Source organism: Homalodisca vitripennis, chromosome 1 (assembly GCF_021130785.1).
Source record: "Homalodisca vitripennis isolate AUS2020 chromosome 1, UT_GWSS_2.1, whole genome shotgun sequence".
Lineage (NCBI taxonomy): Eukaryota > Metazoa > Arthropoda > Insecta > Hemiptera > Cicadellidae > Homalodisca > Homalodisca vitripennis.
In genome coordinates this window covers 63609483-63622094 of record NC_060207.1, presented here as the reverse complement: position 1 = coordinate 63622094, position 12612 = coordinate 63609483, and the positions used below count along the sequence as shown (strand labels likewise).

General features: G+C 37.0%; 1 protein-coding gene across 3 annotated transcripts in view; it reads left to right on the top strand.

Moving 5' to 3' along the window:
- Window positions 1–12612, top strand: part of LOC124363144 (puratrophin-1-like) — a 520999-nt gene that overhangs the window by 210632 nt on the left and 297755 nt on the right. For all 3 annotated transcript variants that reach the window (XM_046818294.1, XM_046818288.1, XM_046818302.1), the window contains exon 3: window positions 9646–9849. In XM_046818294.1, the coding sequence (XP_046674250.1) occupies window positions 9646–9849 (204 nt within the window). The remainder of the gene's footprint in view (window positions 1–9645; window positions 9850–12612) is intronic.

Sequence of the window (12612 nt, the reverse complement as noted above, 5' to 3'; positions counted from 1 at the left end):
CCCTTTACGCAACTCAGCAAATTTGGATATTGGAAAATAGCGAACAAAATTAAAGATTCTGTTATTCGGAATGGTTTAGAGTATAGTGTAATTTAACTGAAATATAATCACAATTTTCGTACACCAATAGTCTGAAACTTTGAATATGAGATCCCATTAAGTCATCCCAGTCACAAAGTTGTGAAGTGGATGTTACAGGCGGTACTTGACTGATAGGCACACTAGGCACACGCGGAAAGAAATCGAGAAAAAACCGATATCCCTTAATATTCCAGGAGAATCCACCCAATCAACCGTGTCTCTCTCAATCAGCCAGGACAATGGGTCTATCAGCCAGCACTAACTCGAATTCTTTCCCAGTTCCTGGGGTGTCGGGGTGAGCATCGAGGGGGTGCGGCACTGGACAAAAACGGAATCAGCAATCCACCCCACGTCGCGTCGTCACAGCCAAATTGATACTCTCTGATCAGAGTGTCACGAAAATGATTCACGTTCCGGTGAACATCTCGAATGAAAAAGAAGACCAAGGGAGGACGTGCCCTTGACCCAGGACGGCTGCCCGTGTGGTGGAGGCTCACCCTCTGGCGGAACGAGTGGAACGGATCATGAGGGCCCGAGACCAAAGGGTATTCCGATCCGGCTAATGTAATTTGTTACACCCGTTTATGATCATAAGTGTTCCTGTACATAGCGCATTGTTGCGGCTTAGCTCATGTACAGGAATAGAAACCATTCCGTGATCGTTGTGGGTGTAATTTATATGCAGGGTTTCTATTGATATCACTGCAGCACTTTATGCAGTGTGATAATACTTGAAACATTAAAACACATATGTGCTTTCTATATAAACGTGTTTCGCAAATGGACAATTCGTTTTAGAAGTAATGAATAAATTGTTCAATTTACTTAAAGATCAATTCTTGCTTTAATAACGTATTGATCTTTATATAGTCGTATTTATGTATGTTCTTTTTTACAGACATATTTTAGAAACAATAAAATGAAGTCCACAAAAATTTCACGTTAGTGCACATTAAAAATATATATCTAAACGGAAATTCCTTTAAAAAACCTAGTTTTTGAAGTAATTATAAAACAGTTGATCAATATATAAAAATAGTTGAAGAGCAGATTCGCGATCAAATCTTCACTCGTCGTTGGACACAGATTCATTAATAGCAGCCCTTTGCAGATTTACTGTTGGTCTAGATTTATACGCCCGGGACGTGTTATTAGGGGCGTACGCATGTCGGGCGTCTGCGAGGCAAATCGCCCGGAACGGAGGCGGAAAGCAGACCCCGGAAAATTGGGCCCAATGAGCACTCAAAATAATAAATACCCGTCAAGATATCTCTGAGGAGAGGGCATTGCTGACAGTTGGCCGTCGCGACGCCGGTGAGGTCTCTGGGGCAATCAATGATTGACCTACCATTTCCGGAAATTAAGCACAAAAATAGATAGAAAGTAAAAAAAATAAGTGGTTGTAATATGATGCGGTAAGTGTTTACAACAGAACTGTTGAACTATCTCTCATTCACTTTATCCATCAGGTGTTCTGTATTAGTTCTTTAGAAAATCCAGAGTTAGTTCAATTGGGTGTTAGTGATCACATGAAAAAAAAAAACAGAACATAACCATAAAACAAGCACGTAATATGAATAAAATAATAATATTACAGTGATAGTAATTTCTCTGTTATTATGAACGTGGTTCTATTGCTAGTAATGTGTCTTCGAAATCGACTAAAAACATTCTATACATTAGTCCATTATATTTATTAGTATTTAATACTAAAAATTCATCTCTGAATTCTATTATAATTTTCTTTTATACATATAATATTATAATAATGAGAAATATTATTCAAAGTGAAAATTCATCTTGAAACTAAAATTATTCGCATAAAACTTGCATTATACTTAACATTCTTCTTAACATTATATTTATTCTCCACAGATCTTCGGTTATATCTCAAGGTTTACCCTGTTGGAATGATCTGTACGTTTGGCTCTACAGTTGAGCGCAGATTACTATTTGCGTAAAATACAATCGAGACTGCTAGTTACACATTCCTGGACAATATTTCAAGGACTGCATCGACCGTACCTAGTTTATTATTCTGATGACAGTATTGATTTTATCTTGAGTTTCTCATTATCAGCTTCCGCCCCCTCTCTGTAAACCGTGCAGCCACGTGAAGGCCACCGCCACCACGCCCTAGTGGGTTACCATACCACCCACTCACCAGCCACCGACCTCCGTGATAATTATTACCAGCGGCCGGCGTGAGCTTGTGACTTTTACCAGTTTGTCTTGTCAATCCTTCTCTCATGATTTATGGGAATAATCTCTCCCGTTCTCGGAGATACCGGGGAGCCCCGCCAGATGGCGTCTACGCGCGGTTAAGGTAAAGGTCACCCTTTCTTCCTTCCGAATCGCAAAGGTTAATTTCCTTACCGGCCTCATCGAGCTTTCTCGGTAAATCTGGATCGGTTTCACGACAACCGGGCGAGTCTGTGGAAACGACCACATTGTATTTTATTGGAAAACACATTCTCGGAGAGGTCGTGCTGTTTACGACAGGTCGCAAATTTATTTAGCGCTCTCGTGATGAGAACTACTTAAGTTAGTTCCGACAGCCCATAAATACTTCCAAGTTTTACGTTTGGCGCAGCCACTATCTGGATCTTATGTTGTCCTCGGCATGCTTCCCTTCACTGTCTTCTGCATTACGCGTTGTGTACTGTAGAGTACTGGTACTGCGCCATACCCTCTCAACGATTTTAATTAGTTTCACTTGTACACTTACAGCAGTTTTAACTTAACAAACACCTTTTAAATATAAATTTTATATATGTAATTTTTTTATGTTTTAAACAGATATAATTCGTTTAAGAATCAGTTATCTTCTGGAATTGGTTTTATTTAGAGCATTCTTTTACCGTCCATAGCAAATTTTACAAAAACTTGTAGAGTTACATATTTTTAAAATTTCATAAAACGATATACCTGCTCCTCCTGAGAGTCTTAGAGAGTGTAAATATTACAGTTTTGCTATGGAGATTATGTTATTATTTGTCTTCTTAATAGCACATTGTAGTGAAATAACCTTTAGTGGTTTAACTGATTATTTGGCTGAGCGTTAGTGAAGCCCATTTCTCGTTACTCGAGAGGCTGGGTAGATTTTATTTTCTGTCTGTCTCTTTGTAAGTCCGTGCGACATCTCAAGAATGAATTCATCTGCATACTTAAAATTTATCCTGAAGGTTCATTTCTATATAAGCCACATCGAGTCCTATGATGAGGTCTGTCATTGCATAGGATTTGGGTGAGCAAAGAGAAAATCGCAGAATAAATAAATTTTCAAACAAACTGAGTTAAATCATATGGAATTTTAACATGTGCTATATTAACACACGTAAGCCTAATGAACTAAGGTATATATTTTTCATAGCCTTAGTAAACGTTCTGAAGACGATTAAAGTGCATTTATCAATATTAATTATCTGATTATGGCTAAACATCACTAATAGTTATCAGGCAGTTGAGTTCCACAATAAACCAAACGCTTTTGACTTGAGAAATGTTGACGGTGAAAATCTTTCATGTTGTGTTAAACAGAACCAAGTTTCTCACTTGAGCTAACAAACTCATAAATGTGAATATTGAACAACCAATATCCATAAACCAGGCATACTTTCAACAGAGAGTTTAGCATTAAAACCTCGTAAAGTACGATGTGAAGTGATGCCTGTATAGACCTGCGCCGCTCCACCCTAGTCACTCGTGATATCGAACGACCCACTGCCGGCGATAAGGCAGGTGCGGTATTGAGGTTATCACTGCGGTAATGATATCACAACTTAGCTCTCATGTTAGCGAGGATATCGATCACGGCCGGTGATGTCACATTTAGGTAACAGTCTGGAAGAGAACTGGCTTCGTAACAGAAGTTATCTATTTTTAAATATTTTGCTGAACTAATATACAGTAATAACTTTTGGTACTATCACTTTCATGAAAGCCCCTTTAGCAGTGATTGTGTTCTACCATGTAAAACGCGACTCTTCTTACATGTAAACAAATAAACTCGGACTTAAACAACCATGCGTTTCTTTTTAGTAGCCAACATCTCTTAAACTATAAATAAATGGATATTTAGGCATTATTTCAGAAAAAATACAATGGAAAGGTACTGATGTTAAGCAGACGCCAAGAGTAACTTCTGCTTGATAGCAGTACTTTTCCAATATATTTTTTTGAGGTTGTAATTTTTAAAATTATGCCTAGTTAAAAATGATATTTAGCTAGTTCCTGTTCTAACTCGCAACGTATTAGAAAAATACTTTCCTCCTCCATAATAAAGAAGGACATTGTGGCACTCTAATCTCGGGTTATTCCTGCCCCATTTCAAACGGGAAATTGTGTAACAACTAGGGCTGGTTAGTTGTAACCTTCCTCATTTGAAACATCCTGTTCATGCGTATTCAAAAATAATTAGAATATTATACTTCATCTTTTATATACAGTTTTATAAATGTGAATGTGTTTTATATACATGTGAACCAAATGTGAATTTAGATCTAGCAAAAGGAGAGTGATCCTATTAATGTTCAAATAATAGCACTTTGGGAATTCAAATAAGTGCACCTTTATATATGTGCCAATTATAACGTATATGATTTCTCTTGTTCACCGAACTACTTTATCATTATTATATCATAATCATTTAATTAACAACATTATGGGGTGAGATTACAGTAATCTAATTCACAAGAGATGAACACCTAGAAACGCCTCATTCGACACCTAGAACCAACGGTCCACCCGTATGCGTAGGCCTACTCAATATACAACTTAAATTATAACAGTCTAGTATATTTAACAAATATAGTTATATCAGCCAAAAATATAGCCAAAAAGAGGTCCTGACATCTAATGTCTGGAACTGGACTTGTTACAAACCATTATCTTACTCCTGCACTTCTATGCAAATCCGCGTATCAGACTATACACTATGTATCAGAGCGATCCTCATCTATCCACCTGCCGGAGGTTAAGGCCTTTCCACTTTCTTCATCCTGTTCCTTAACACTTCAGCTACTGTGGATGCGCGCGTGTGCGTCTGTTCATGTGAAGCCAAAGTTCGCGGGGGGTCCATCTGAGGATGTGGAAGCAGTCGCCACCATGGCAACAGTGTACAGAACAGCGGGCTTCCTGTTCCTGCCGGCGGGGCTTTGTGTAAAGGATATGATTTCGTGACCCGAGAGAAAGCTTTTGCAGAGATGAAATTTTAGTAGCAGACAGGGTTCTTAGATCGCTTTTAAGAGGGGATTGTCACTCGCCATGACATCACAGTTTTGGCAGAACAGCCAAAAGTAGTCATGATTACTACAATAATTCACCACAGTAAAACTTTCTGCCTCTTCTTTCACACTTACGCCATGTTATAAATCGGATATATAACATGTCTCATGTACTTGAAACCTATTTTGAAAGACACGCTCTTTACTGTTCACAGGAGATGTTAGAGACTGTTAACATGATTATAGTTTTGCGTCAATCTTTTGTTTGGAAAATCAAATTGAAAATTATCTATAATTTATTTTTCTCCGTGTGATTTGAAACAAAAGTAACTCAATGATATAACCGAATAAAAACTAATGGCAATGTAATAACTTATTACTCTTCTTGAGCTTGATTATTCTTTCTTCTCTGTATCCACACATTTAACTCCCTACAGGCTTGAAGATAAAATTGTGGAACTGATAGTTTACTATGCACTATGTATAAGCCTGGAATCGATAGAAAAGTGTTATTGCGACCGACAATTTCCGTAGAAAACCAAAAAGTAATAAAAGATTCTCGTGCCCACTTAAACTATTGAATATAACGTAATTCAAAGTTAAGAAAAGTATTGGATATGCCGAGTTTATCTGAACATTGAGGGTGTTGAAAAAGTGGAAGACCAAATTCAACAATCGCCGATAGCTTCAAGCTTTGTTTTGACTATCATCTAAATCAGAGTTTTATCATCAGCGTATTACATAAGTTTGCTTCGGAATAGTGTTTGTTCAGTCTCATTGAGGTGTATCTGGAAAAGAAACGGTCTGAATATTGAGCCCTGGGGAATACCGTAGCGCATTTTGGAGAATTCGAAAGGTAATTTGAAATTTGGACGTATTAAGTTCTATGGCCTAGAAATAAACTAATCCTTAAAATCGGCATTTGATAGATTGGGGTTCTAATTTTTCAAGTAACTAACTACCTTTGAAATGAGCAACAAAAAATAGCACAGTATCTTGTGTATATTTGCTCCCACTGCAGACCAGACAGTAAGAGTGAACACAAGTGTCGTGTTGGTAGAACTGTTGTATGGCTCCTTAGTTCCGAGCGCTTGAAGAGTCAATAGCGCGTGTGACGGCCCGTGTTTTGTCGAGAGCTAAGGTAACCTGACCAGTTGAGGACATTGGATACCGTGAGAAACCATTGGCGTGTCAACAGGCCTTACTTCCTAGAAAAACTACTTGTTGCAACATTTGTCTGGGCAGTGTCTGTCTATCCTTTTAGTGAGTGTCTAACTGCTTGTAAGTGTTTATGAAACGACGTAATATGACATAGAGTTTGTTATTTATAAGCATTTCAAAACTGGTAATGTGCATTAGAAGTAAATTGTAATTTGTAGATGTATATTATTGTTTTAATATTTTGAATGAAGACCATGTCACATAGAAAATATAAATGCAACTTCTAACTGATATTTTGAAATGAATTTTGCTTTTTTGGAATCAAATCCTTTTGGCTCTTTTTTTTTGAAAAATTTAAATGAACCTTTTTGTTAGTATGACTGAGTAACGATGTGGAAAGGAGGGTTAGTAGAGACTATGGTACAATGAATGCAGGTTCACCGACTTGGTTGCTCCGATACCTGATATCTACGATATACCCTTCATTCTTGCAGTCAGTCACATGTAAATGCAACTATGAATGAATATGAAGTGGAATGTGATAGATAGTAGAGGCTATGCTGCAATAGAAACAGAATGTTCCAAACCAGCAATGGGAATGCAGATTCACCGACTCTGTTGCTCCTGATACCTGATATCTACGATATGCCCTTCATTTGTGCAGTCAGTCAAATGTGAATGCAACTATGAACGAATACGAAGTGGAAGGTGACGGATAGTTGTAGAGGCTATGGTGTAATAGAAACAGAAGGTTCCAAGCGAGCAATGTGAATGCAGGGCCACCGGCTCTGTTGCTCCTGATACTCGATGAGAACAAGTCCGATAAATCCTCGGTCGACTTCCTCCTTCCTTGTATCCTCTTTAGATACTTAATGTAAATGCTAATTTTCAATATTTACACGACTTCTCGGAACCCCGCGGTGAGTTCAGGCCATGCGTTCTCTTATTCGGTTTACTACCAGTGATTCCTGCTGCCCTATTTTAATTGAGCACGCCAGATGGTCTCTGTTTATCTCCCCCATAAATTTAAACTTTTAAAAATATAGTTTGTAACTTTATCTCTCTTAACCACGGCAAACTTAATTTTACCACAGTCTGTAATTGTATTGTCAATATTGATCAAACTAAGTATATTAACAATACGTTATTATCATTTGCTGACATAGTAGATTCTAAAATTTAGCGTATTATTGGGCTGAATTCGTTGATCATTGCCATGGTTTATCTGTATTTTTATGATAATAAATTACTTTAAAGAAATTAGATATGCTAAGTAGTTGGATTTTTTCAAATCGACTTAACACTAACATTTATTTAAACACGTGTAGGCTACAAATTTCACAAAACAACAAAAGAATCTTGTTGTACATTTAGGACAAAATAAAAGTATTGGGAAAATTGCTTTATGGCATAATTTACAAACACTGCGTACCTAAAATTTGGCTGCTATGCATTGTAAAGGGTTTTCACAAGTGTTTCCTTATTGTTTGTTACAGAGCTAGATTGCCTCAATACGGTATTAAAATGAAGTATTTATTTTATTTAGGATATTTAACTTTTCCAGACTTTGCAAAGTGTCACTTTAAATTATAATCTAAATTAATAAATTGTGTTCTTTACATTATTTTTCCCTAATGACAATGAAAGCTCGTTGGAAGTAGTAATGCAATTACTTTCTCGAGCTATCTTTAAAATATTGATATTCTCACACTAAATCCATAAACAAAATTACGACTTTGTAACTTTCTTACTCAAGATAAGTCTTTTTTAAACTGAAAAAAATGTAAATACCATACAAATGCTGTATACAATTTGCGTAAATTCTGATAGAATCAACATATTTTGAGGAAATGGGATTAAGTGGAAGAAGAGGGGAGGTCCCTTGGGATATTTCCAATTGATATTCGAAATTAATGGAAACATTTAGTATAATGTCAAGTATGAACAACGACGCCCCTGTTTGAAGTCAGTGCTTAGTTCAGCAGGTCGAAATGTTGAGGTCAGTATTCCTTCATATAACCATCACTTCAGGAAGCATTTGGTTAAAGAAGGGTTGCCAACAGCACACGTGTTAAACAATGGGACAATGTGAGCAGAGTGACGTGTAACCGCAATAAATCATAAACAACAATCTAAGTGTATACAATTTAGTATAATAATTTGGTTTCATTGTGACACAACCAGGGGCGTACATACCATTCCATTTCTGGAGGGTTGAATAACAATGTGTTCCTACATATTTTCTGTTGTATACCTAAAATAAACATGTTTCAATTTTATTGCTGCAGTCATTCTAGTATTCAAACTAACTATTCAGCAGTTGACTCATATTTTAAAATTTTGTGTATACCTTTGCACAACTCCTCCCCCCCCCCCTTCGCGTACGGTACTGAACAGAATATTTTAAAGACGTGTGTAAGTAGAGGAGCTTGTTTATCGCGATAAACAATCTGACTGATGGAATGTGATATCGTCCTAGGAACGTGGATTCCTGCATTTTTATGATAAACAGAACTGACAATCTAAATTATTTCCTCACCTTCAATTATCATACATTTAAATATGTTTAGGTGGCTGCTTTTATTGTAAATTCGTCATTTCTCTAATATAATGTCATGTCTTTGTACTTTATCATTAACTGTATAATGATATATTTGGGCATTTTGTGCATCAAACATTGATTTCTATATCATGTTTTAGACTATGGCCTTGATTATCCTATTTCTTTTTTAAAATATTTATTATTACATATATTGTACGTCTACCAGTTAAGGTATATTATTATAGAGAAAATCCCACATTTTTTTACGATAAATACTATTATTATTATTATGAGAACTACGTTTAGTATAAATCTGTTTTACGTTTTTGTTAGTTTCCTCAGATGTTCTTTTTATTATATTCATTTTATGTGCATTATTTTTTAGTTGTTTTGCCATTCTGCTGAATATACTTATAATTTTTAATTTGATTTATGTTTTGGCTTTTTAATTGTATTCCTATTGATATTTCTAATTTTTCTTCCTCTGTCAATAGCATATTCTACATTTCAAGGGGTATATCCATTCTTTTCGATTCCATGTGACATTTTATTTGGCTAATTTCTCTTTAATTTTGTTACTAATTCTCATTTACCTCATTATCGTAGTTCTGTTTTAAAACGTTATGCGTATTGCAGCCGAAGACGGAGATAGAGCGTCTGACAGATCAGTACTTCGGCCACCTGTACTCAAACTACCACGTGACCCGCCCCGTCCTGGTGAGACAGGCCCGGGATCTTCTAGTCTGTAGCTACCACGGCAACACTGCTCGCTTCGAGGCAGAGTTCTGTCAACCGGCCGCGGCTATCATGGCAGAGGTCATACAGCGGTCAGTCATAGAGGTAGGTCATGGGTACAGAGTACACTCATGTAACTATGCGTAATTGAATATTGCCCAAAGTTATGTATTACAACAGAAATATTTGTAGTTATAAAAAAATTTAATTCCTGCTTATTTAAATTTTTGTTTATTATAATTGAATTGTAATGTCTTACAAGTAATTATAACCAGCTGTCTTACCGTCTCACAAGTTTAAGCATTACACTTTTTGAATCATAATAATACAGGGGGTTGAGGCAATATAAATGTAGCAGTTTTGTGTTATTTTTCATCAAATTTCCAATTTGAACGATTATAAGTAAAAAAACCTTGTATTTTATAAAATTAAAGTTTTAAGTAAATGTAGTGTTGTGTCTTATTATTAATTTCATATCTGAGAGTTGTTATTTTTTTATTGACCGGACTGTCACAACAATGATTTTTTGTACAATTTTTCCATTGTACCACTAGTCTGGTTGACCTCGTATTTTATGTAAATTACAGTGTTGATTATTTATATTATAAGTCAATTGAAAATCGTTTAGTGCTGCCGCTATCTTCTTGCTGGAGTGCATTGTTGTATATAGTAAGCAGCGGCGTGCATCTGTGCGCGCTACCGAAACCTACCAAAGTTGTACAGTGACCCTAAGTAGCTCATCAGTCAGTGTAGTCTCAGTAATGAGCGGGAGAAGGTTAGTGGTGGATTGATACTACGCTATGTTTATAAAATAGCACATAATTAATCGTTCTCTGTGCTGTGCCTTGCTGGTGCCGTCAATGGCTGTGCGCAGGCCCGTTTTACCAAATAGGCACGGTAGGCACGTGCCTAGGGCGCTGGGCAATTGACGTTTTTGGGGGGCGCAAAAAATGGAAAAACAAATTGCCGTGGTTGTATCTGCATGCATCGCCATCAAATGGACCTTTGTCTAGGCTGTCTTGAGCTGATAATTGAATTTAATCCATTTTTCACACAACACATGGTAACAAAGGCAAAGGTAGTGTATCATACCTTTCGTCTGACATTTGCAGTGAATTTATTGAGATTATGAGCAAAGAAGTACTAAAACAAATCTTACAGGAAATCAAAGCAAGCACGCTATCTCTCTTTAATCATAGACTCCACACCTGACGTCGCACACAGAACAATTAGTATTTCATTGCCCAATGCTTGCGCCAACGAACGCCTGATACAACTCTTACCAATTGTATGCCACAAATCTGGAAGTTTGGAAGAAGCAACCATCAGTTTACTTGAGCTGGGTGTCGATAATTGTCGGGGACAAAGTTACGGGCAACATGTCGGGCATATACTCAGGTCTTCAGGCAAGGATTAACAGCAACAATGATCTTGCTGACTATGTATCATGTGCAGCTCACTCAATAAACCTTGCTGGGTGTTTTGCTGCCGAGAAGGTGTGTCCAGATAACACACAATATCTTTTACATTCGTACAAGGACCGTATTCTTTTTTCTCGGCATCCACTTACAGGTGGAACATCCTAAAAAGTCATTGTGCCTAGGGCGCTGGCAGGGTGTAAAACGGGCCTGGCTGTGCGCACACCAAGCGCCAACTTTACAAAGTTGAACAGATGCGCCGCAGCGCCTAGCGTCGTTTCCGATAAAAGTTTAAAATCTCAATATATATATACAATAGGATTAATTCCGTATGAATAAAAAACTATCCTTCCCAGAATAAGGTCATGGTAGTGTTTGAATTTCCAGCAAACATGATGCTCCTACTTAAATCAGTGTGCTGTAACGTACAGAGTACAAGTTAAACTACTTCCGATTTGTTGTTTATTCACACCTAATGACGTTACTCAGCAATGTCCTATTTTTGGGACACGACAATAGTGTCCTGTGCTACCCACATAGACGTTACCATGTAAAATAGACTCACTCTGTTATTTGAATAGCTAGAAAACAAGAGGATTACAAATATCCGAGCCTATAGATTTATAAAGACACGACTGATATTAACAGGGGTCAAGAGATCGGGCGGCTCCTTGAGGAAGATCCGATAACCGGTAAGCCAGCGGTGAAACGTAAGAAATGGACTGGGAAACAGTAAACAAGTCGACACATCAAATAATACGCCGACACTGCGAGGCTCGGCGCTGCCTGTGTGCAGGGGGCCACGGTATCCTTAAATATGGGAACAGCGGGGTAGCGTGTGTTAGTCCATACGTTTCCTCGTGTCCAGCCAGTTTCACTTTCTCCATAACTTTTGGTACGAGCGATCTATTCCGTCACGCTGGTACTGTATTTCTTGCCAAGGAACTATTAAACGATGATATTTCAATAAATGGTTCGGTTTCATTGTTTTTCATTTTCGTAGTTTAAATTGCACTTCGGATACTGCGGATAGAAAACATTGAACTAAATAAGAGTATAAAATGCGTTTATTTATGATGTAAGGAGATTAGTTTAAGACCAAGACTGAAAGCTTCACCTTCCCCAAGTGCGGCTTTAGGTCGGGAGAAGAAGCCTCAACTACTTTAGCCCAACCTGGTATAATGACCTCAGTATAATCATGCTTAAAGATCATAAAGACTAATGCATGTTCAAAAAGAAAATGAAAAAATGATAGAACAGCAGCAAATACGTTATCACTAAAGGAGTTGTATTTTTAAAATTGGATTTTGGAATTAATTATTTGTTGGCCTCAGAACTTAAAAAAAAAAAAAAAATATATATATATATATATATATTTTATTTACATATTTTTTGTTTCTGTTTCTATATTTGACTTGCCTTAACATTGCTTAAATCACAGCGTTTAACT